General features: G+C 39.6%; 1 protein-coding gene across 1 annotated transcript in view; it reads left to right on the top strand.

Annotated features, from left to right (window-relative positions):
* Positions 1–19,959: 19,959 nt before the first annotated feature.
* The window catches only part of TMCC3 (transmembrane and coiled-coil domain family 3), a 63,098-nt gene continuing 56,019 nt past the window's right edge, over positions 19,960–27,038 (top strand). The window contains exon 1 of the mRNA XM_040061695.2: positions 19,960–20,142. Within this exon, the coding sequence (XP_039917629.1) occupies positions 20,140–20,142 (3 nt within the window). The 5' untranslated portion in view covers positions 19,960–20,139. The remainder of the gene's footprint in view (positions 20,143–27,038) is intronic.

Genomic DNA, 27,038 nt, shown 5'->3' with positions numbered 1-27,038 from the left:
TTGTCTGTTAAAACAAGAGATTTGTGAAGTGGGCCCTCATTAGAAACTCAGGAGCATTTATTGAAAGATTAAATAAACTGGGACACACTATGCATTTTCCTTTCCCCCCTGCTCTCTCCTGACTGGTAGAAGAGATGGATGTTATTTCCCAGACAGGTGTATCTTGTAGATGAACCCCTTTAGAAATATTTTGGAATAGAACTGTATCTTACAGTGTCTTAAAAAACTTTTTTTTCATAAACATACAAGAGCCTGCTTCCATTTTGCTAAGGATGTTTTCTAGTGTCTGTTATGGTGTTGCTAAAAGCTATTTACATTTAAATGGCTTTAAATGGGGCAGTTTGTATAATGACTGGACTACAAGAAAACCAAAACAATGTGCCATTAATACATACCCCAGACACATTCATAGAATCAAAAGATATTTCAAGGGTCTAGTTAGATTTGGTATCTTTTAGTTAGAAGTTTAACATTGATCTGTGTTCATGCCACAATTAACTTGGACTGCTACTAATGAAGTCTCTAAACAAATTTTTGTGCAAATTGTTTCTGCCAACGGCTGGGAGTGCTGGGAGTTGCAATAATAAGGTCTGGTACTCATTGCCTCTTAGGGTTTGACTTTGACAATTGCTTTGTCTTCATCAGCTTCACTGATTTTATTTTTTTTTACCAGAATCAGAGCCAGAAAATATGTAAGCAATCAAATAGGTTTGCTTTTGAAAAGCATTATCTCTTGGTCATCTTCAGCCTGCGCTGAGGCAATGGTATCTTTGGGCTGCTGGAGAGAGAGTCCAGTTCCTGCCGTAGTTGAATATATGATTTGAGTGAGTCATTTCTAACAAGACACTCCACAATATTAATTAATTTTTAGCTACATCAAAGTTTGGGGGACAGGATGTACAACTTCTTCAACACAGCATTTAGCTGTATTGCATCTTCTCCGCCAATTTTTGTACGTAGCAGCCACGAATCCAACCTTCTTAGGTAATGAGGTGAAAAACAGTGACTTTTTTCTCTTTGCCTTCTGTTTTGTGAGGTGTCAGAAGACATCCATGACAGTTTTTAGCTTTGTAATCTCAAATTTACACTGTTAAATAATATGGAGGCTGAGAATCTCACTTGGTTTTATCATTGCAGGACTGGGAGCTTTGAGAAACACTAAATGTCAAGAAATTTGGCTAAAATCATGATAGTTTCTAGGGCTTGATGAGACAGTAGACCCCTCCCTTGGTTCTACATGCAGGCCTGCAGGAAAGCTTACACACCTGATATCAAGGGATCAAAGTCTGTGCAGTGATTGAGGCCTCCTGACCCAAGAATACAAGAGGACGCAAGCCAGAAGTGACAGACAAGTAAATGATGCTAAGGAAACACACTGTGAGCGTGGTCCCTTGGAAAGGCTATGTGGGATCTCAGCCACTGCTTACTCTTATCTCTCCAGGAGCTAGCTGTCGATGGATGGGGAGCTGAGGAAGTGTACTACTTCTCAGCTGTACGCAATCCCTGCCAAAAATTGATGACTTAGCCCATGTGCAGCTGCACTATAGAGGCAGCTGGTGCCATAAGGACTCTTACTCTAGGTAAGAGTCATGGTCTGACCTAACCTGTCTGGACAGAAGTGCAGTGTTTATCTGCCCTTCAAGAAAACAGAGGAAAGTAGTATCTAAATGTCTCCTCTGGTAGTGAGCATAGGGATTTACTTGTCCTTCATGGAGAAATGCGCAGTGTTAAGAAAACTGTGTTTACAAAGACAGAGCTCCTGGTGGCATTCAGGCAGTTCTCACCTTCCTGTTGAAGTAACTACAGTCTGAGTTATGGGGGCACAAGAATAAAACTTAGAACTAGCAATAGTGGTTTGTAGTTGCACATTCTGACCCACTCATGATTTCATAGCTGCCTACAACAGGGAATTAAAACCAAAGGGATGCTGTTAACATTGTAGAATTCTTATGCCAAATAGGAGAATGATTGATTGACTAGAGAAAACGTCAAGAGCGAAATCGCTCTTGCATTCCACAGAAATAAAGTAAAAGGTTGTTGTCTTTTTAATTTCCATGTTTGCATCACATTTGAAATTGGTATTTCCTAACATGATTTAAATAGGCTGTGAATATTCTTATCTGATTTAAACAATCTCATTATTTTATCCCAAAAAAGAACTGTGCATCATTTGAATGACACAGGTTTCAGGAGCTGCCTGTGTTCTGCTGAAAAGTCATTAGACTAAGGATGAGGAATGACGTATATTAGAAACTCATGCAATCTGTCTACCCTAGCATTCTAAGTATATTCAAGAACTCTGCCACAGCCTTTGGTGCTGAACTTCAGTCTAGATCCAGTTCTTGAGGATCCTGACAGTTTGACACAAGAGTTACTCAGCCTGATACATTGCCGAGCCTCTTCTCTGTAGTCTAATACTCTGCAGGGTGCTCCTCCCCTGGGGGAAATGTGAAGGCAGCTGTCTAAAGAGCATGTGTGTGATAAAGCCATTTCCTTTATTGGTATTGGAGTCTCACTTCCTTAATTTAGATGCATACGAGTGGAAATTGTCAGTGTTCTGTGCAGAACTCAAACACACTCTTGTCAATCAGCTAAGCTAAGACTTAGTGGCATGCACTAAAAAACACCTCCCCAACAACCAGGTATCTGTCATTTTAGGCATTTTGGCTTTGATGTGCTCTTTGGTCTATCAGGAATGTGGAGTCCATAATCTGTGTTCTGGAATTAGGAGGAGTTGAAAACTGAGCATTTAGAGTCAGATGTGTTGACTATTCAGAAAGTTTGATTTCCCCACCCCCGATGACACTTTAGCTGCGTATCAGCTCTCTCACTCAGGCACAAGGTATGTGCTATTCCTACGACTCTCCACCCATGCTCTGCATGCCAACAACCAGTTGTGGTGCTTGTGGAAGGATGTCAAGGAGAAGAGGCACAAACTGCACTTGATGTGCAAAAAGGACTTGAAAGAAAGAAGCTGATCATTGTCTTCTGCGCTGTCAGATGTGCCTGCTTGCATGTTACTTTTTTTTTTTTTTTTTCCCCAAAGCTACTAGGTGGGTAGAGTGATGAAACCTTTAATATTACTAACAAACTGAGAAGATCCGGGCCTCTGCTGAGATTTGCAGGAGGTATCATATTTAGCATATGCCTGGAAGATACTTTTGTGATGAATTGTCTATTCTTCATATTGGATCCAGTAGGAATGCTTGGAGAAGACAGTTGAACTTAAGAAGATTAAAGAAAGTCAAAGGGAAAAGGGGCCAATTGGGCAAAATAATGGGAGATGTATCAGTCTGAATGAAGCTGGCTTTTTCTCAAAAAATTAGGTATCTTCGGGTAAAACGAGGAATCCCATACCAGATGTGTTACAGGTAACTTTATTTTTGATGTTTTATCTGACATGGATTGTTTTTAAAGAGTCTGGCAAAGTTGTCTGTATTCTCTAAATTTTGCTCAAAAATAGGTATAGACAATGACATTCATGTAACTGTTTGTTTGTCTGTTTTGCTTCCCTTGAAAAAATGGGAAAATACTTAGATGTGTCTCCTTGTGGATTTGATTTGTTCATGTTGAGTGCAAGCCAACCGTCCTTGAGGCTGGTTATTTTGCTAGACGGGCAAATACTCATCTATGACTTTCATCAGATGAAGATACTGGGGAAAAACTGAGATACTACAATCAGGTGAAGGATGCTGGTCATCTTCATATCCATGCCTAATTTAAAGACTCAAGCAATTGGTAGGCTGGTGACAACAGACATTTCAGCAATGCAGATTCCAGTTATGACTAGAATGATTCATGTCTAAGTGTGACATGGTGATCTTCATCAGAGACGTGCTTTGTGTCTTATTAACAGGTGACACTGGACTGCTCTGGTGTTAAACTTTATTCTTGTAGTAGTAATCTGCAGCATGTTGCACAAAAGTAGCTGGAGATGGTCAGTGGATTTGAGATCCCTGAGGAAACAATTGAGAAGAGGCTGAAGGCAAGTTTAGCTGCTGTGGAACCCCTTGTAGCAGCCATTTGGCTGCTTCTGAAGGATGGATCACATATATATATATATATATATATATATATATATATATATATAAAAATTTTTTTTTTTTTTTTTTTGGCAGTTCAGGTAAAGGAAATCCCTTTGTGTGAAAGAGTTTTTGAGTGAGGAGCCTTACAAATGCTCTGTTTGCAAAGGACTGCTTTGTAGACTCCAGTCTTCTGCAGATCAACTAAAATCTCAGTCTATTTTGCCTACGTATTTCTGCTTTTCCTCTTGCCTGGGAGGCAGTTTTTACTAGACAAGAACCCAAGTCAGACTCAAAGACTTGCAGCTGAATTTCGTCATTGACTCATCACATGTCTATTAATAATCCAACTGCAAATAAGACAATTGTCTATAATTTGGGGTGTCTCATCTAAAGACCTCATTTTTCAGTACTAAAAAATGTGACTAATGCAGATAACACAAGGATATTGAGTAGAAATACCCACTGTATCTAACTATTGAAGAGCTGTTTGCAGGTGTAATGTGCTTTTTAAGGACTAATTAGTGTTATTTTACAATACTTCCAGCCCTAAAAATTTCACTGTCCCAAATCAAGCTTTTGTTCTAACTTCTACATAGAGAGTAATTTTCCAATTATGACTGTGTGTAACTTGTGACATGCTCTCATCTGACCCACTTGTTAACTCTTGACAGTGAATTGAGTTTAGTCTCATCTGTCTTAGGAGCTCAGATGTTCCTAGATGTTATCCTCAAAACCATTGCACACAGTTAATGTAGTAAATACCCACTTTACTAGAGCAATTGTCCCATATCAAGCAGTTCAGGGCTGAGAGCCCTACTCAGTAAGCAGGGGTGGAAGTTTAAAAACCAGTATATGCCATACTCAGCAGGAAGCTTTCTCGACTGGTGGAAAAGTGACTTGATTGGTTGACTGACTGCTGGGGCAATGGGGCCCCCTTTGCAGGTATCAGAGATGCAGAGAGCCTTTCTCCGAAGAAAGTACCTTTGTAGTCAGTTCAGATATACCCCATAATGGCATGTGCTTCATCTCTGCATGTATCAATACGCAGTGAACTAGGGTAACACAGGATTTTCCTTATTCTTGGTTTCACTGGCTGGAGAAAAGTTCCTTATTCATTTACTTAGAACAAGTGACAGAGCAGTCTGTGGAAAGTAGCACAAAAATGCTGATCATTATCTGTAATTTTCATGTGCTGTTTATCACTGTTTCATAGAAGTGATTTCCTTTGTGAGACAATTTCATGCCTTGCTAATTCCTAATGTATCTTGCTGCATCCTCAAATGTATAATTTTAGCAGAGATTTCTACACAATCCTTCTCAGTTCCCAAATTTTAAAATATTCAATATACTCCAGTGTGAATGTCATTAGGCTTTTGAATCTATCAATCTACTGTGCTGCCTTTTAAATTTAATTATCTAGAAATAAGCTCAGTTCCCTATACCAGTACATGATTGATGATACTTCTGCAACTTGGCAGAATCCAATTACTTAGTTTAGCAAAACTTCACTTTTCAAGGGGTGGGGTCACACTGGAAGCATGGAAGGAGTTTGGGGGCATTTTGTCATTTCCTTCTCTTTGCATGTACTTAAGTGTTTCAGCAGTCATTGAGCTGGGCTGAAACCCTGTTTCTAAAAGAAAAATTCCTACTCCAACTTTCCCCACCCAAAGCTGATTCACAGCATTATTCCTTTCATCCTCCAGCCAGTTCAGCTTGAATATCTGTTGCCCGATATCTGCCATGGGATGTGTGCTTTGGAGTAAACAAGATTTGCTCATATTTCTCCCAGATAAATTACCTGGAAAAAAAAAAATCATTGTTTGAAAAAGCTAATTGCACTTAGTCAGTCTAAAACACACCAATTAGCATGTCTCATTTCAGAGCTGGAGACATGTTTGAACCCCTTGTTCTCACATGTTAAAGGCTGTTCCTAGTGAGCACCTCTGGAAAAGCGTATCTGTGTATTCAGATCTGATAATAGTCAAATTTCTTGATAGTTCTGAATAATGGTGACTGAAAAGCTAGAACCTCATGAACCTAAATGTCCTTATATCACGGGTAGTGCTGCTAGATGTACCCTTAAATCCAATAACATAATTTCTTTGTTCACAGATGAAAACACCAGTATAAATCTCACACCTTCCTGCCTACCTGCCCACCTTGAACTTCTAAGTAGGAGGAATCAGGAGAGACACTGTGTTGATTTTACAGTAAATCTTGGCCATGCATGTATGATGCAATTATATGTCAGCCCAGATGATAGCTGTATTATGTAACCCTGATTAAAAAATAGACTATATCCATAAGTATCAATAAACTACTGCTTATCAGGATGTCAGTCTGCACAATGCCATTGATTTGGCAGACTTTTAACCTAAAGAATTATAATCTTGATCCCTTTGAACCTCTTGATCACTTGATTAAATCCAGATTGATCTTTCATCCAAAATGTCAAGGAATCTGCCAGCAGCTTAGCAATTAATGAGAATAATGACCTGCTGTAAAACAAACAGCAGTGAATTAAAAGTACAGGTCATGTCTGCATTTGCCAACAAGATACTTAGCTTTTTTTTCACCTGTTCTTAGTGCTCTTCTTTTTAAAAAGACACTAAAAAGAGTCTGTTAATTGCATTTGAACTTAGGTTCCTTTTCAGTGCTCAAAATTTTGGCTCATTAATAGGGACAGCTTATGTTAAGTCTTCTGTAGCAATTCTGGCTCTAAGCTTTTTACTGCATTCTTCGAAGATTTCTGCCCCTGCTTCTAGGATTGCTTGACTAATCACAGAGCAGTTGCAGATCTGCTTAAATCATAGCTGGGAAGACCACATCATTGCTAGGAAAGACCAGAACTGATGCCAGTTTACATTAATATGCCACAATGATCCAGCATCATCTTCCCTAGAAGCTGACCCAGTCCTGTAAGGAGAGAGACAGGCATTTAAATGGGCAGATTGTCAGAACAGACAATTATTTTAAGCTTTTTTAAGCTCATCTATATCTACAGATGGGTCAGAGCTTTAACTCCCAATGAATTAAACACATAATCTGAGCATTTTATACTTTAGCAGTTAAGGGCTAAATTCTTAAAAATACTCAAGCTATTTTGATGGTAGGACTGAAGACCCTGAATCACTCAGACTTTGCAGTGTTGGTCCCAAAACACTGTACTTCTGTTAAAAATTTGATAAAACTCAGATACTATCTGTAAAAAATGTTCAGTCAAAAATGTGCATATTCCTAGTGAATGTACTATTTCCACTTCACATGTATAATCAAAAGAATTTTAAAGGTCAAACACTTTACATTTTTGGACAAACATGGAAGTGAAACTTCTAGCAAAATTTTGCATCACTTCTGCTTTCCTTTCACGTTGACACAGGCCACAGGTCAGATTTTACCTGCATAAAAAATAAGAAAGATCCTTGTTACAGTACCAGGAAAAATGGGCGAGAGTGTAATTTAAGTTAGAGGCAAAACTCTTACTTAGTTAAATGAAATCAGACTTTTCCTAACATGTTTAAAAATATATTAGTTCTTTGCAAAATAATTCTTGTTCTTTGCCTTAGGATAAAATGTCAGGAAATCTCCCGCATACATGAGGAAAAAGAGTAGCATAAGCCTGTAAACACCACTGGAAACCTTACTGCTTGAACAATGTGGGTTTATTGGATTATTAAGCATCTGAAGATACAGTGGCTGTTTCATTTATATATATTAATACCAAAGACAAATCTAACATATGTTAGATCCTATGGGGGAGAACCTTAAAGCTCCTTGCATGCAAGTTGTAGCTTGCTTCCTCTCCAAGAGGGCACATTAAAAGGCCTTTTTCAATTGTTTTTGAAGTGCTGAGCCTTTCCTGTGCTATCATCTCAGACCTTCCAGCTGGTGGCACTGTCAGCATAACCCTTGGCTCCCAGCTGTTCTCCCCAACCCTCACTCCTGTCGAATGGCCCCTTTTTTTTGTGGTGCAGAGGACAGAAACTGTGACTCTTTTTAACCCACAGTTTCTTGGTCAGTGCCTTCGTACCAGTTCAGAGAGATCATAGAATGGTTTGTGTTGGAAGGGATCTTAAAAATCATCTGATTCCATCCAACCCGCCTGCCATGGGCAGGGACGTCTTCTATTAGACCAGGCTTCTCAGAGCCTGATCCAGCCTGGTTTCTTCCAGGGATGGGGAATCCACAACTTCTCTGGGCAACCTCTTCCAGTGTCTCACCACCCTCATTGTAAAGAATTGCTTCCCAGTATCTTATCTAAACCTGCCATCTCTAAGTCTAAAAAGAATTAGAAAGATGTTATTTTCTAGGGATGTGAGGGTCAACACCTGTTTTGGCTGTAATGCTGGCCTGCTTTAGCTGGTGTGCTATCCCAGCTGTGATATTTACAGGGATTTGTGAGCATATTTGGATTTCAGATGGTGCTTTTCGTACTGCTTGTATCTGTTAAAATGCTGTGTGTTTTGTGCTCTAAGATATTTCCTGACTACTCAGTAGAAATATCTGATTAATTAGATATAATTAGGTTAAATATAGTTAAATGAAGAAACACAGGTAATTGCTTCATGGATGATGCTTGCATAAATAATTTTTCCTGTTGTTTTTCTTTCTCCCTAGTTTAGCTGTTGAAATACAACCTGTTCTTTGTTTTGCCATGAAAAGACCCTGTACAACAAGGAGACATAGCTAGAAAACAGTTGTGCACAAATGTTGTCAAATGAAAGTGTGAGAAAATGAGGAAAAGAAAATACTTTTTTCACTACCTTTTTGAAATCTAGTAAAGGCTCCTGAGCCTGGTAAAGTTCAAATTTGGCCATTTACCGTAGAAATAGAACACTGAAAAAAGGTACTTCTAGCAAGAAATTTCTGTAATCTCTCTTTCTGTAGTGTGAACCTACTTTGCCTGAATAGATAGGATTTTGGAGATGTCCAGTAGTAATTTATGCCTGGTTTGTACCTTATTGGATGGAGCTTCATGTCTAGTTGGGTTTATTTGGTATGTTGTATTTAAGTGGGGTCTGTGTTTCATTTATCAACTCATAACCTTTTATGCACATAAGCATGGTGAAAGGCATGCCAAAAGAAATATTCACATTTGGATTGAAATGATCCATTAATATGAAAGACCAAAATATATCAACATCATTTTTATTCATGCACATGCTAAATAATTTTGTTTTCAGAGTGGGTATATTATGGCTTCCTGATTCTGAAATAATTACAAGGCTCAGCTATAGCTGAATTATTAATTGCAGTGATTTAGCTCTGCCAGCAAAGTTGTGACTTTATAGACTGTTAACATGGTGTGGGGCAGCAGTGGTGAAGATAAATCTGTGGCTGTGCTGATTATTCACCTTTTGGACAGCAACATTCATCTTTCTGTCAGTAGTTGCACCCATCCCCCTCAGTGGGAACTGGGAAACACTTTTAAAGTCAGATCCTTGTTTTCAATATTTTTTTAAATTCAAACCATTATATTATTTAGTTTTCTGAGATCTTGTGTGCCACACCCATGCTCATACACCCTGTTGTCCTGATGCTTTCAGCACTATTCCGTACTGTGCTTGGTAGGACTAAAATGTGCCAAAAGCCATTTAGTTTCATTTTTCTGACTATTTTTGCTAACAATTTGGTTTCTTTGTTTTTTCTCGAAATGGTTAGCACTTACAGATTTTTTTTTTTTCCCCCTGAAAATTTTAGTGCAAGTAACTATAATAGGAATTCAAATAAGCTTAAGAACTTCATTTGGAAACATTTGAGGTTGATTCATTCATAGGTGATAATCAGAGCAACAAGTATTGTAGTCACTACCAAAAACTATGATAAAATTACCTTTTGGTTTTTAAAGAAAATAAAAATACATTTCTAAATGAAGACAAAAACCTTTAAGTTTAGAGAGGTTGCTCAGAAGTCACTTCTCACTTTACCTTAAAGAAATTAAAGTTGTTGTTCCCTGTCTTAAGCAAGGGACAGCAAAGAAAGGCAACCACGTCCTTGCACTTTGTGTTCTCAGCTGCAGCATGGGGTCACCAAACCCACTAACTTGCCATTCAGCAAAGACCTGAGCTAGCTTTGGCTACAGGGTTTTTCCCACACCAGACAAACCTGAACACTGTCATGCTTCATTGCCTGGGCTGTACCATTGAGCATGTCCTCTACAGCTTTTTACTTTCTGCAGAAAATATCCAAGATAGTGTCTGGTCATATAGGACAAATCTTTTTTTTTTCTTCTTTGTCCCTAACTATGCAGAATTTATATTTTTAGCCTTTCTACCACTGAATTTATTAACATTTTTTCTGCATTAAAGTGAGTAGATGTTCAGCTGTAGCTTTTACCCAGTGAATCAGTGGTAGTGAATTACATGGTAGTGATTTGATTTATCAGAGTACAATGCCAGGACAGCATGTTTCATAGCATTTTTTTTTTTCCCTTCACTTTTCTGTAATGAAGGATAAGAGGAATATCTGTAGGTGGCAATAGTAATGAAGTTGTAGTCATATGCCATTTGGAGATTTTAATGGGTAGGTTACCATCAAGTTAATTTTCAAGTTAGCTCTCTGCAATTCTGATTCAATAAACTGCTTTACTGATGCTGTAGACTGGGGCAGTGTGGTCCCTAATGTCTGACTGCAAATCCGCATGCCAGATTCTCCACACCACCAGCAGTGTTCACCTTAGGCAAAATCATGAATGGCTTTCAAAATTTCAGTGTTTGTCTATGTAACTCATTATTGATTTTGAATCACTGAGTACAGATACGGATTTCTAATGACAGCACTGTGATATTTGTACCATTAGCAAGATGTTAATGTGCAGTAAAAGAAGCAATAATAGTCACACATCACAGATTTTTTCAATTAATTTGTAGGATAAAACGTGTATACCCAAACTAAGAAAAACACCAACCATATGAAGCCCAAGTTCTAGCCTGCATTTGCTTTTCTGAGATGCTGACAAGTAACAGCAGTATCTGGAGAGTGTAATGGTACCTGTGCAGCTTTGCGGGCAGGCAAGAGAGAAGGGGTGCCCTAAGCATGAGCAGCAGCACCAGGCACTTTGTTGGGGTTAGCTGTTTGTGGGCTCATGCACTGTGGGTTTCAGGTATGCTCAGGACAGACCTTTAGGCTTCTTATATATGAGCTGCTGAAACATGGAATTGCTGGAAAATACTCTTGGAGGTGCAGCTGGGTCCACGGCTGATGGATTTGGAGCAGCATGCCAGGTGCTTACATGGCATTCAGTGGGTTGCACAATGCCTTTTGCAATTCTCTTCTTGAGTAGGAACACAGCTAAAGTGTCAGAAGTAGCTACTTCTGACACTTTGGTCATTGCACTGTGATACACTGCATTTCCCATTGCAGTGGATAAAGACTAACTAGGATTACAGAAACATTGCAAAGAATTGCACAAAGTAATAAACAGTTCTTAATTTGCAGTCTGTAACAATTTTTCTTCTGCTTCATTATTACTTGCGTTATTGGCCCACTGAAAATTAAATAAGGTCTTTCTTTAACACAAGCAGTTTGCCTTAGATGAGGCAATGCTAACTGAATAGAAAAACCTGAGTTCTATTTATGATCTATTATCTGTGGTGGCATTTTTTATTAAATTCCACAAAATGGGATAATGATAAATCATCCAAAATTCTAGTTGCCACTAGATTAACTTTTGTCCAGAATATTGTTTTCTGGGGCAGTCTAATTTATGGATTCCAACTACTTTGCTGACTAGCAGTAGTTCAAAATAAAGAACATTTTGGCAGAAATTTGATTGTGAATGCCCATTGCTCAGAGAAAATTGTCCCTGTAATTGTGCTACCGTTTTAACTGGCATTTTAATTACAGCTCTTCTGCTTATCAGGGTAAATCCGTTTGTTGTGCGCCTGAATCCACTGACTAAAATGTTGGAAAAATAAACCCTGTGTCAAATGTAATAGTTATTTGAAATAATGAAATTGTTCCAAGTGCCAAACTAACACATGGAATCAAAGCAAAAAAAGAGTCAGCCTGTTGTGACTCTGGGAGCAGCAGGTGAGGTGGGGACTCTGTGACCTACTTTGCTGCCCTGATCTTTTGGTATTAGTCATCCCAGTAGCCAAACCCCCAAATTCCACGTCTGTTGGTATTGTTAGGGTGATTGTAGTATCAGGTGATAGTAAAAGAAAGTCCATTGCAAGCACATCTGTGAGTTCTTGTGCTGTGATTCATTAGACATGTCTAGACTTGTTGTTCTATAAGATTAGCATGTTGTTGTCCTTGACATATTTCATCCTTGTTTTTTCAATTATTTTTGTTCTGCAGCTTCAAATAGTCCAGGCCTTTAAGAAAACTTTTATGGTAGTGGAATTCAGTAGTCGTGTAAGGAAAAAAACTACCAAAGACTAAGCTTGTAGGTCTTCTATTTAATTTTTGATCCTAAATTATCTGAGCTACCTTGTACCCTAGGCCTTCTTTCTTGGCAGACTGAGAGTTCAGCCTTGAGAAGGAACCACATTATAACCCCAAAGGTTAAGAAAAATGAGCAGCCAATGCACATAAGAGGAATTTTATAACAGTAGTGGTGGGTGGAAATGAGGTTAAAAACCTTACTGTGAACCAAAGATTAGACCCCAGTTTCTGTTGTCAGGGTTCAAACTCAGTTATAGAACTATGACCTCAGCTGTCCTCAATTACCTTGTTGCATAATGATCATAAAAAAGAGTCTTAAAAACATTGCGTTTGCTGTCATTGCTGTGCAGGGAATTACTGGGTTATTTAGAAGCTGAGGCTGACTTCTGTGCTGTTTTTTTTTGGGGGGGGGGTTAAATATGATGACTTAAAAAGATCATGAGATAGTTTAAATTCTTGGCTGGATTACACAGATTATTCAACTGCTGAGGAACCTGGGAGCCCCCCACCCATGCAAATTGCGCTGCACGCTGCGGGTAAATGGTTTTCAGGCCAGCAGTAATGTTCTCAAAGCTCATCGCCCGTTCTCAGTTTTACAACATGGGCTGATCATACACATAAGCTACGGGGTTCACAGGGGACATCAGAACATCTTTCAGCACGTTACAGACTTCTGTGTTTGCTGTGCTGCCACATTCCCTCTCGTTGTCCTGCAGCTCCCGGAGAAGATGGTCCTTCCTGGGCCGTGGCGGGCACGGGCCCAGGACAGCACGCCAGGAGGTGTTACCTCAGGCTTTCTCCATGACAAGCGTCTGTCTTTTGCCGTGCTCCAGGTTATCTAAGGGAAGGATCAGGAGATTACGTTACAGCTCTTGGGAAGGATGGATGGCACAGTCCCCTGGCCGAGCCAAGCGGCCCGCGACTCGGCCGCTCCGTGACCGCCCCCCAGTGCCACAGCCCCCGCGAAGGGCGCCGTCCGGCTGCTGGAGCCCGCCGTGCCGCTGAGGGCCCCGCGCACCCCGCCGCCACCCCCGGGGCCGCCGCATGTCACACTCGTGCTGCTGCCCGCCCCACGCTGCCCTGTGCCGCGGGCTCCTCTCAGCAGCCCAGGGAGCTAAAACAACCATGACTGTGTACTCAAACAACAGTGTGCTTTTTCGCTCTGAGGAATGCAAGCACAGAGCCACCGCTCCTTCTCTCGCTCTTCCCGTACTGCTGCTGCCTCCCCCGTGCTGCTATTCCGTGTCCTATCACTTTCTCCTCCCCATCCTTCCAGATGATTGTGCAAGACATGGGTTAAAAATAAAGTCTTCCAGAGGAGAAACACGTTAGCAACAGTGGAACCTAATGTAAACAAAACCCAGTAGAATGGTTTTCTGGTTCACGGTTTTAATGTCTTTAGCTTTAAAGGGATTCGATATTTTTGTGAGGTAAATGACCTGTTTCAGGCTACACAGACATCTCAAGTTAAATAAATATTATAAGGCATAATACAGTGTTCACGCATACTCCTGTTGCTTGGGATTGGAAAGAAGATTTCCTTTCCTGTTGCTATGCATTTTATTTTCATTGTTGGGAAGTGCAGATGAAGGTGAAGGTAGCAGCTATTTCAGGAGGCTGCCTGTGAAGCAGAAAAGTGTTTTAGATACCTTCCATTCTTGTTCCCCTTTGCACAAAAGCAGATGCCAAGTACCACATGCTCCCCTATTTTGTCTGTCAGGTGCTTATGTAGGATTCATCTCTGCTTTTGTGTAAAGGCTTCCAAGGAAATCTCAGATGCTGAACTGAGCTGGTTCCTCTGTTGCTATCCCTGTGTCCATTTTATCAAAATACACCTGGAGAAGCATCATCCAATTGTATGTGCCCAGGCAGTTTTCTGTGATAGTCCCTGGGGTCCTGTAATGTAAAAATATTTGAAAAACATAGCAACAGCAAGGCGGGGCTGCCTGTGGTGCACCTCTTTTCCCCCTAATGTGAACTGGTGTAAAGCAGCTCTTGCTAGGCATATATCCAGGGTAGCTGGTGTTGGAAAAAAAGTCTGCAGGCAGATCAGATTTAAACAGAAAAAAACGGCTTAAAAAATTATCATATCTTATCAGTGGAGGCAACAATGTCTTTCAGCAGAGTTTTCACCCACTCCATGGGTGGACAAAGCAGGATGTACACCTGCTGCTAAACTCCCTCAGTACATGCTAGGTGACATCTGCCACCCCAGCCCCCTCCTCTTCTGCTCTTGCTGGCAGAAAGATGTGTAACTCCAGAGCAAATGAAGCCATGTCAAATAAAGTTTGCTGTCCCTCACCTGGGATTAAAAAAGCACGAGGTTTTTTACCAGTACTGCAGCCAAAATGTGCACTGTACACTAGTTTTAATTTTTTAGGCTTCCAGTGATATACATTGAGAAATTTTCACAAATATAAGCAGATTGTTTATATTGAGACTTTTCATCTCAGAGAAAATTAAAAACATGACACCTTGACATTACAGCATGCCAACAGCTGGGGTAGATTATTTCAGGCAAGTTTTCATGTGTCTTGCTGTATCACCCACACAGCAGATTACTTAGCTTTCTTCCCATGTTTAGCATCAGTTATAACTTTCTCAATGCCCACGTGCTCTTAGGTTCCCTTGAAAACTAGCTGCTGCCACAAAATTACCCCATTTAAATGACATAGCGTAGCCAAAACCAATCTGGGCTGACAAGAATTTCCATTAGTACATAGCTGAGGCATTAGCCTTCAGCAGAAGAGTCCAGTTAACAACACCTATCTTTCTTGCAATTTATTTCAAATTCAGCTGTCTCAGTCATCCATCCTCTGTCTTCCATCTTTTAGAGAAGTTGACAGAAATGAGATTAGTTGCAAATTGTCTGAGGAGTGAAATTCGTCCTGTTCTGACAGTGCAAAAACACATGGAGCCCAAGACAGTGCTCAAGAGTTTCTGCGCTGAAGCGGGTATGATTGCAGATATGCTCAGCAGTATCACTTAGATGTATTTGTTTAGGTTATACTAAAGCACAGCTGCTTCAAAGAATTTATATATATATATAAATATCCTTCAGGCTTTATTTGAAAGATCCCTCTATGTATCAAGTCTTTCAAGTAAACCACAAAATCCAAGGGTGTAGAAAGACTGAGGTTGAATGTTAATAAAAGGTTGCAGCAGGAGGTAAGCCTTTCAAACTCCCTGTTTATCGTGTTAGTTCTGGGACCATGTCTGAAAGTTAATTCTGGTGGGTTTTTTTCTGTTGTTTTGTTAGTGCCTCACCCTGATACTCTCCAGATCTCTCTTTGGGAAAGACATTAAAAATGAAGTGAAAAGACCAAGTAGATTATCTTGGAAAATTTTAACAAATGGTGCTTGTACTGCAGCCCTGAGTGATGGATAATTTAGTAAAATATCAGTGTGCCTTTGAAATAACCTTATGGAAGAGCCACTGGCCATAAATTAAGTCAATGACCTGTATGTGTTCATTCCTAAATTCTTGAAAATAGTTTCTGTGTTCTACCCTTGTGCTACATGATCTGAGAAGGTCATCAGATTCTTCAGTGTATAAGTGTCTGAAGGGAGGGTGTCAAGAGGATGAAGCCAGACTCTTCTCGGTGGTGCCAAGCAATAGGACTAGAGGCAATGGGCAGAAACTGATGCACAAGAAATCCCACTTGAACATGAGGAAGAAACTTCTTCACTGTTCATGTGACTGGGCACTGGAACCTGCTGTCCAGAGAGGCTGTGGAGCCTCCTATGGAAATATTCAGAAGCCATTTCAAGGCAGAGTAATGTGCTCTAGTGAACCCTGGTTGAGCAGGGAGGATAGACTGATGACTTCCAGTGTTCCCATCCAATCTTACTCATTCTGTAATTCAATACTTGCATAAATGTATTGGTGTCTTTGCAAATCTACATGAAATTTTGAAGTCCAAAAAATTAGTCCTGAGTATCCACTGCAGCAGGTATCTCACCTATGTGGTAAGTTCTGCCTTAGCTGCTCAGAGACTGATGCTGACCAGGACTGACAGCATGATCTAAAAAGTCTAACTAAATTGCGATGTGTCAGGGATAGAAATCCCTGTTTGTCAAAGCAGCGGCACTATATCAAATGATCAAATCCTAGATGATCAGTTTAATTACTCTTACTAAATTTGAATCAGGAAGATAACATACATACAGAAACTGAGAGACATATTTCTGAAATTTCTTACAGGGAATAAACTGTTGTCATGGATATAAACCTTAGGTAGATTTTCTGCACTTATTCAATTAAATCCTACTAAATGGAATTAGAAAAAGCCAGCTAGAACAAATTATGTATTTCTTCCCTCTTCCTGAGATACTGTTCTGATAGAAGTGCTCCAGCTAGCTTGCAGCCCAGCTAGCAATATGAAAACACTGCATCTGCTCAGTCTTAAAACTGCAAGACATTGTATTTCTGATTCAATAACTGTGAATTAGAATGAATGAATGAGTAAGAAGTTAGTAAGAAATGCTATTGCATATTCTTTATTTTGCATGTAGCTATCTATATATGTATTGGCACATTTATGTGTCCATATATAATTTATGTATATAAATTCTACCTTGATACACACAAGTGTAACTGAGAGCTCCATATCTAACATTCAGAGGTATCCAAGTGCCACAGAACTTGTAGTGAAAAGCATTTCAAATTTACTAGTGGCTGAAAACAGGATTTTAATGCACATCTGCAGCAGGTCTGTAGTAAACTAAAGACACTGATGACTCTTTGAATGGTTCTGCAAAGCATGGGGAGCACTTGCTCATTCCAATTGCCTGACTGTTTTTTCCTTGCTTTAATGCCTGCCCACAATTTATAGAATTTAAACCCCTTCAGCATACCAGAAGCGATTTGAAAGGGTCCTTAGTTGTTGAAAATTGATAACGTTCACAAAAATCTAAAGGTTTATCACAAGTTCATTTTAAAAACTGACATTTCAGAAATCTTTTGCAAGACTTGATTACTAAAAATGAGCTCAGAAACATGTTCAATCAGCCTGTAACAAGCAGAACAAGGCCATTTACTTTTTTCTTTTGGGGGCAGAAATGTACCAAGATTGGTACATCGTTTCTCGAAGGAGCACTTCACTTTCTTCCCACTGCCCTGTTTTACTGTCCATCCAACAGAGTGCCCAGTCAACAACCGCTCAGCCTTTTGGAAGACTGAAGTCAGGGTTGCATTGATGTAGGTATGCCCCCCACCCACTGTGCAGTGCCATGTGTAAACTGCTTACCCTGCCTATGAAATGCTGTAAGCACTGGGGAGGCATAAATTAATAATGTGTGTTTATACATATGCATGTCTGTAGACTATCTAATAAACAAAGAGAAGGGAACTTGAGCAGTGTATTTTTAACCTGAAAGTTTTCTGTCTAGTGTTATTCTTCTTTCTGAATTTGCAGGGCAATATGAGGATGTTGATGATAGGCATGAAGGGATTTGTTTGCTGAAGTGTCATTCAAAACTGCTGAGGAATATTGGGAAACTAGGATAGTGGGAAATGCTCAGTGTGTATATTTGCCAACACACATTTGTATGTGTGCAGGTGTAGAAGTTACAAAAGGAAACAAAATCACAGAGTATTCTAAGTTGGAAGGGATCCCCAAGGCTCATTGAGTCCAGCTCTTAAGTGGATGGCCCATATGGGGATCGCGTCTGTGACCTTGTCATTATTGCCACCACACTCTGACAACTGAGCTAATCTCAGGGTCAGGAGGGTTGTGTCAAGAAGTTCTGGGGGAATCATGTCAAAAAAAGGTTTGTCTCAATGCAAACAAGCTGCAGCAAGTTCAGCTATGTGCGTGCAAAGAGGATATAAAAAGTTATCGGGAAATACAGAACACACCTTGTGAGGAGAAAACCTGATTATGTGGAGCCAATCTCTTCTGGTTTTAAATTGCAGTATGATTTTGCTAGATGGTTGAAGATGTCATGCTGAGAGTTACTGAACCTTTGTTTGTTTTTATTCTCATCTTAAGAAGATGATTCACTTCAAGCTATTTGAATGCTTAGGAACATTGTCTAACTTTTAAATGTTTACTTGCTGCTGTCTCCATTCACTACAGAGGAATACAAGACTTCCCTGCTGATTTAGTTGAACTTGTCTAATTCTTTTCTCCATAAGCGAAGCTGAGTTTTGTATCCATGCACACTCATTTCATAGTATTGGATGCCTTAGAAAAATAAATACATTATCATTTTGGAGACTGACCATATGAAGTCCAGATAACTAAAGGAAATTTATCAGTAGCAAACTTACCGGTATCAGAAGGGAAAGTTTGTAGAGATTTAGTGAAGCATCTCCTGGAGATGACTCATTCTTGGAGAAGATGAGCATATTTCTGCAGGATCAGCTATTTAGTTATATAGAAAGTTTTTTTCTCTTTTCTTGAAAACCAGATAAATGTTTATGTATGATGCTTTACCTCCACAGATGTTCTAATGCCACATTTGCATTTTTTGGTCCTTCAAGCAGTTCTGCTAGTTTTCATCTTTCCCTCATCTTAGTTTCAGCAGCTGGTATTATGATATTCAGATAAAACCGCTGATCTCAGCTGCTATATCTGAATTCAAGCTGAAGCTTCCTGCTAGGTTTTTGCTTGGATGAAGCTGTTTGTTATTTTTCCAAAGCCTAGCCGATTCAAGCTGTTATTGAAGTTCCATTAGAAAAAAAGAAAAAAAAAGAAAAAAAAGAAAAAAAAGAGGAAAATAGTTCATTTTAAAGGTTTAATAGTTCATTTTGGGGTGCCTACGATTTTACAAATTTTCATAAGTAATAGATGACTTAACATTGGTCTCCATATCTTTTACATTAAGAGTCTTTGGATATACACATACCCTACATGCTATGACACAATTAAATCTTTGTCAGCTAAGAATGTAATTGCATGCTCAGCTTTAGTTTTTACTTCTGACATCTGCCATGTTCTGTCTTCTGCCCTCAGGCATGATTCTTTGCCCACTTTCCTGAGTCAACACCACAGCCTGAGTAAATGTGTCAGTAAAAGATGAGGGGGCTAATAAAACACAGACATACGCATTTTAACAATGTAATAATTCATTTTGCTTTGACAGGAATAGCTCTCACCTGGAGCAACTCACCATTCTTGAATCTAAATTACAAGTCAGCTTTAAAGGATAAGATTCTAGACTAAACACAGACATTAAATGTACATCTCTCTGCCCTGATAATGCGTACGCGTGTGGCATTACAGCAATCCTAAGGCAATCCTAATCCTACCACCCATTATTTCTACAGGCTAACTCTGAAGCTGTGTCAACCAAGCCATCAGTGGGTTTTGTTGCAGCTTAAGTACATAGTCTGAATACTTCTGTGCACAGGTTACTGCCTGTGGGCAGCTTGCATGGGTTGCTTCCTCACTGATATCACCAACCAGCCATTTCTTTTTATGGTCCTGAGGCCTGGATACCTTCCCATGCCCATAAATTCAAGGACGCTGATGTCAGCTGGTGGCTGTGCTGGGGAGGCTCCACCTGTAACTGGGATCATTCTTCACGCAGGAGAGGGGTGTACATGGAGACTGCCCTTTTGCAGCTGCTGGCCGGTGCTGGCTGTGCGCTCAGCAGGGCTACAGGCATCCCACCAGCACGGCTTTGCTCACCAGCTAAGGCAGAACTTCAGGCTTTCAGCTCAAGCAAATCCTCAAGCCATGTGTAGAGGTTCAGTGTAACAAAAGAGAACTGCTGGAAAATGGTAGGTTATTTTTTGTGAAAACTTGTGGCAGAAATGAAAAATAATTCTTAGTAATATTTTCTTGTTAAGATTTCAAATTGGGTAAGTTTATGATATGGTGTCTTAAAGGACAGATAATGTGAGGAAAATACACTCTTTAGAAAAAAGACAACCTTTCATTGTAAGAAATGCCAGATTTTTGGTGAATGTAAATGAAGAATATACTCTGTTGTATCAGATCTCTGTGATTGAAATGCTGAAAATTATTGGAATTGGTGAGGGTCAGACTTGTGAAGTTGGACCTGTCAGGTTCCACGTGTTTATGATACCGCTTTTTTCTGAAAGATTTGTCTTAATTTATGTAATAGGATTCTTCTTGGCTGTGTTACTTTGTTGTAACTTTTGTGTGCCTGCACCTTAGAACTCTTAATTACTATCGATATATGTCTTGTTGCTTTTATGGTCTTTATACTGCCATTAGTTTACATATTGCACCAATAGTTTCTACTGCCTAATTTACAAGTGTTTCAAAATCTACATGAAATAATCAGTGTTAGTGGGATGAACAAGCTGGAACATTAAATTTCTCCCCTTACAATACATGAAGTTTTTGACAAGGCTTTGTGTGAGATATACACACACAAACACAAATAAATTTAAGAGAGCCTTGTAAAAGAACACTGGTAGGCCTGTAACAATAACAGTTTTTTCCTCTCTTTTGATATGTAAGTGTTTGTGAGATTCTTGTTGATAACATCATGCCTTTATTCTGTCTGTGCTTGAAAATTCTGGTATCTGTAAAATTGTTAGCCTGAGGTGATTACGAAACTGAAGTAGGGTGCTACTCGTAGCTCAAGCAGAGGCAACTACTTTGCAAGCCTCCGTATCAGACCAACCCAAACCCTGCTGCCAAAATTGGTTTTGGTTGGGTTTTTTAAGGCAAGAAGAGGGGCAGCTTCATTTTTCAGTGACACTTGAGGCCAGCTGGTGATGACTATATTGGTGCACACTGAAAGGGAAGAGGGTTTCAATTTATTCCAGCCCCAGGGCAGCCTGTCTGCTGCAGGGTGTCTTCTCCTATCCTGTCAGGTGTCCATGGACACTGAGGTTCTCTTTGCTTTTGTTGCCTTACGATTGCTTTATGTATGAATGCTTCATCAACATAGCTGTATTGGTAAAGACAAATAAATCCTACCCTTCATACATATAATTCTAGTAAGAAAAGATTGGTTACAGTTATGCTGGGGATAAAGACATTAATTTTGTTCTAGAAAATTGCATTGCTATATAGCAGAATTGGAATTTTTACCAGGAAATGTTGTGTCTTTGCTGTTCTGTTTTCTAGTGTTTTCATGCTGTTACATTTTCCAGTAATGGAAGTTCAGGGGAAATTCCCCCTAAAATACTAGGACTCTATTGAGTTGATACAGCTTCCAAAAATATTGCAAGATAAGCTGCTGCTTGTATATTCTTTCTAAACTCAAGTCCCAAGGATAAGAAAATGGTACTGTGTGATATCGCATATAATTCCTTAGTTGTATAAGAATGAAGCAGAAGACTTCAATCTGTCAAAAACTGTCCCCCAAATTTTTTAATGAATACCTTACTAAATCTTTGTTTTAAAAGCCTCAAAGAATCATTATGAATATTGTTTAAAAACCACTTTTATTTGGGTTTTTTTTCTGCTTAAATCTCTTGTAGACTATTCCAAAGCAACTAATAGCACCCAGATAGTTAAAAATGACAATTGTGTTATATCTTATAGCTTGCCTCCACAGCCAATTATAGCTTCATGTCTAAATTCAGTAAATCTAAATTCCAGTCTAAAACATGATTCTAATACTCAAAGTTGTATAGTCAAGTGCAGGAACATATGCATGTAGGTGTTGCAGTTTTAATATTGTTAAGAATGAATATTAACATGCAGGAAGTTATGAAGCTCTTCTCCTTTCTCTGGAACAGTAGTAGTGAGTTGATCTGCTGTGGAATATGCAGAAATATGTTGTAAAGACTTTGTATTAGTGAGACTGTAAAAGCTATTAGCAAGACTGATCAATTGACCTGTATTTTTGTGATAAAAAAAATTACAATATGAAAGGAAAATGTAATATCTGTTAGCAATAAAAAAAGGAAGCAAATACAGCAAATATTTTATTAATTGAAAACTATCCTGTAAAATTATATAATAATAACCCAGAAGTGGCTTCTTGACATATTACTATATTTAGATGTGTAAAGGGTATATAGATATTAGTATGTTGCTGCATACTTATAAAAAAATGGTTGATACCTAGGTACCTAGCATAATAGAAATATCTATACTATGCTCTGAGGTTTTTTGTTTGCAATTTCTTGCCTTTAAAATATTTGTTGTTAAAATCAGGCACCTGCAAAATTTCCACAGTTAGAGGAGTCGTAGGTGATCATTTACAATAGTGAGGGAATTTGAGCTTCATGTCCCTGTAAACTGTATCTCTGTAGGTAGAGAGTCACTGTAATAAAACTCAGAGTTGTTGCAACAACTCTCACCAGGACAAGGTGTAGGATTACTTGTATAATCATTAATTTTTCTGTCCTCTTATAACCCATCTGTGTTTTGTGGTTGACTGGCAAGTGAGTCCTAATTCTGCATTTGACATTGTCAATTCATATGAAAATAATTGATGTTGAACATTTAGCATGACATAACTTATATAGAGCCACCACCATGCAATGTACTTCACAGATAAATAAAAGTTGACAGGTTCCTATCCAGCACCGTCTGCTATTTCTGTGTGCAGCCCTCAGTCACAAACTGAGCCGGGATTCTGTGCAGCTATGGCCACAGAGCGGTAGGGTGAAAGCTGTAGTGTATTAACTTACAGAGCCTTTAGGAGCTCAAATGTCAGCTACACAGCTACATGCCACCTCAGAGGGACTGCAGGAGCTGCTGCTCACAGAGCAGGGTAGGGTGGCACATTCCAAGAGCAATTCTTGTGCTCATGGGCTATGTCTAGTGTGCTTGCTTTAATTTGAGATAAAAAGTTGCTCTGCTATAACCCCCAGAATATGAAGTAATAGCAGATTCAGGCTGGTTGTCTTCTGGCAACAGCTTGAACACAAATATGAACAGCAAGTTCATATTTGTGTTTTGGAAGGGGGTACATCTTTATGTGCCAGCAGGCTGCAGCTGTTGGTCCTGCATGCCTTGTGACAATGTCAAAGTGGCTGATTTGGGACAAAGAGTCTGCATAGATTAATTCTTGGGCAGCCACAAATCACATACTATGAGGCAGAAGAAAATTTGTAAGCTGATGAGCAGCAGCCATTCTATTGCTAGAGGGAGAATTCTGTACTTGCCTCTGCAACATGGGCTATCTTTAATGTAAATAGCTGGGCTCCAGGCAAGTTCTTGGGTATACAGAACAGCTGGCATTTCAGTCTGCTACAAAGGTGGCTCTTATTCATAGCATTTGAAATGCAAAACACTGCCACCATCCTGTGGGTACTGTTTGCACTATCGCTGTCTCTCAGCAGCAGCAGTGAGGAATTATGTAGCTAAATTTTCCTAGATTGTATGAGAATGAGGAAAGGCCTTGAAATTGCCTCTCATCATACAGCAAGAGACACACAACGGCATTCAGGGGAAAGGAAAAAGGAGAACTTCTGTTATGCTGAACTGGAATTTTTCACTTGCTTCTCTATACTTCAGTCCCTGTAAGTGCACCTCACTAATACATGAAAGTCTTTGTTTTGCAGTTTTTTAGTGTGTAGAAAATGCATACTCACAGAGTGTCTAGAGCTATTCTATTGTGAAAGCACATAAAACATTTCTTAGCCAGGAGAGGACAGGGGAGGAGAGGGGTTGATTTAAAATTTTAGTTTGATATCTGATTGTTTATCAGCACCTTCTTGTCAGAGCTTGTCAGAGCTTGGCAACACAATCTGTAAGTCTTAGTGTGATCCCATGGTAGTTTGTGCTGGGTACAAACAAGCAGAGTATCTCCCTTGCTGTGGCTGTGAAAAGCTCATGCTTTGGCAGAGGAACTGAGAACAGTGACACTCAGGGCTAACTGCAAGACCAATGTCACTCAGCATTATCCCACTTGCCCTCAGACTTGGAAATGACTAACAGTCTCTCTTCACGTAGACCCTTTCCCTGGAGGCTGTTTGACAAAAGCTTTTGGAAAAAGATTTGGAGGACAGGTTAAAAAGTCTCTCAAAAGAAGCCCCAGTATCCTGTTTAGAGTACAGATATCACCGTTGTGGGAAAAGGGACCTTCATCTTCTTCCTGATTGTACTTTTGCCAACATACCTTTGACAGCAGATATTTAATCTCTTCCCATGAACATCAGAACACAACATTTAATAACAGCACTTTTAATTCTGAAGGAGCTCAGTGTTCTCCACATGAGAAAGATGTGTCATGCTTCTCCTTTTACAGATAGGGTAGCAGAAGTCTAAAGAAGTAAATTGCCAGATACATATTCATGATAACACTGGAAAGAGAATGGAACAAACCTTGACCCAGCCTCCAAATTAAAGTTTCTGTAGTTTCTGCCTCTATAAAGGTGTGGTGGGTTTGTTTTTTTTTTTTTTTTTTTTTTTTTTTTTTTGTTTTGTTTGTTTGTTTGTTTGTTTGTTTGTTTTTTTTTTTTTTTTGTTTTTTTTTTTTTTTTTGTTACTTTCCAGTGTGCATGCATGACACTATCTAGGGGATTGCATTGTGTGGTAGTTTGGTTTAGTTAGGCAATCCCACAAGTGCACTGACACTTCTGCTCCCTTCATGGCCTATGCATAAGTCAGTATGGATAATTTATGGCTAGCAGGTAGGAGTGTTGTGTCTGCTGTGCAAGTGTTACACATGGTCATGGGGAAAAAAAGGATGGCAAAGATGCAGTTCCTGAAGGGAAGAATGAAACAGGAATCATCTCTAGAAAGCTCAGGCTCCAGCTGACAGGTCTCCTTTGGACAGTGCCTCTGCTGTACCTTCAGAGATTTGATATTCCTAAAACATGGCAATACAGGCAAATGCAATATTGATGACTGTCCCTCTGAAAACCAAATACAGTGGTGAATACTCTTGTACAGTGATCTTAAGTTTAACTAGACCTTCTCTTCCTAATAGGTATTACTCGTTGAAAGGTCACTTTAAAAAGGTAGGCAAAATAATGTAAATACCAAGAGTTAAGCATTCTGTATAATGCCAACGTGCTGAAGTGAGGGAAAGGACTGGAAAAGAATGGGCACTGACAGCTGGTCACTAAGTGAGGGATTTTGATGTATCTGAACTTTAAAACTGGCAGAATGGATGGCCAGAATGATTCAACGTTTTATCATTAATTTAAGCCAGAGAAAATAATTTTTAAAATACTTTCTGAGAAGAACAAAGGGTGAAAGAATGAATCTATACATTACCATTTCTGTCTATGTCACTGTGAGTCCAGCCTCATCCTCCTGCTACTGTCTGGAAGAATTTGCTTTTAGTGGAGTTAAGGTTCAGTTGAGAGCAGGTGCAGTGTGTGGGAAGAACATTTATGTAAAATTTGTGGGCTTTTGAAAATAAGTGAGAGAAGTACCCAGTGAAGCTCTCAGTAGTACTGTGCTGTGCAGCCACGTTCAGGGTGTCACGTCTCTGTATTGGAGTGAGGAAGGAGAGCTGTACAAACCAGCTGTGTGTAAGAGGAGGGCAGGTGGTGTTTGTTTGGCCAGGCCAAATGAAATGCATTCTGCAAATGTGCTATAGAGTAAGAACGTGCTCCTTCTCCAGCTCAGGAAGAACCTAGTGGCACACATGTGAGAAGGAAAAATAGAGGGGGGAAAGAGCGGCCTTTGGTCAGAGAATTGCATTGCACCACAATCTGACATAAATTCTGAAGATGCAGATGATTCAAGTCCAACATATGACAAGATCTATTTCTTGAGATGCGGCACTTGCAGCTTGTGTGGAAGGACTCTCCTGACCTATGGGACAGATACGTCCGCCCAAGCAGCTATTTCTCCTCCACCGTAACTTGCTGCTGTGTGCAGCAGTTGTTCCTAGTTGACTGGCCTGCTGTCCTGTGGTCACAGCTCCTCCAGAAACTGCCCAGTGCCAAGGCTTTCGCTGCTGTCGCAGGAGGTAGGAGCTCTTGTGTCTGGCATGCACCACTGAGAGCAGTGCCCAAGCATCAGCTCCACAGGCTTGGTTGGAAGGTGAGACTAATGCAGCACTGGGGTCTTGAGACCAGCTATATTACATTCTCTTCTTAGAGGCTACATTAGGACAGAGCTTTCTTTGTAAATATAGTAGTATGTATGTTGATACTACCTCTAAATACATATTGCATATTCCTGACGCTTTTTATCTTAAAGAGAAGTTTCACCATTTTGTGGCTAATCTGATGGTACTATTTAAGTAAGGCTGATATGTAAATAAAACTTTTAAGCTTTTGAATGAAGTATGATTTATAATAAGGTTTCTATTACTAAAATATCAAGCAGTTGCAGTGTTTTATGTGTCCCTATTCCAGCTGCTTACCCTTTCTATGCTTTGATCAACTACATCTGGCAAGTCTAAAAAAACCTTGAAAGCTTCTGAGGAAATAAGGGTGTTTCATCCTAGGTGCTCAAAACCACACATTCCTGTTCGGAAATGTGCAATTATTTCTTCAGTGAAAACCCTAAGCCCCACAGAATTTGCCTATTTAATTTTTTACTCACCTTTACCTCCAGAGTTCCTCACCCTCTGAGACATGAATTAATGTTCAGTCTCAGCTGAAGGGCTGAAAAAAAGTTTCCATTTCTGTTTTTAGTTTGTTTGTTTGTTTGTTTGGGTTTGTTTTTGTTTTGTTTTGGTTTTTGGGGGGTTTTGTTTGTTTGTTTTTGTGGGTTTTTGGGGGTTTTTTTTTGTTTGTTTTTTGGTGGTTTTGGTTTTTTTTCCTTGGGGGGGGTGACT

This window comes from Hirundo rustica, chromosome 4 (assembly GCF_015227805.2).
Source record: "Hirundo rustica isolate bHirRus1 chromosome 4, bHirRus1.pri.v3, whole genome shotgun sequence".
Lineage (NCBI taxonomy): Eukaryota > Metazoa > Chordata > Aves > Passeriformes > Hirundinidae > Hirundo > Hirundo rustica.
Note: the sequence above shows the minus strand (reverse complement) of the source record. Positions and strands in the feature narration are given on the sequence as shown.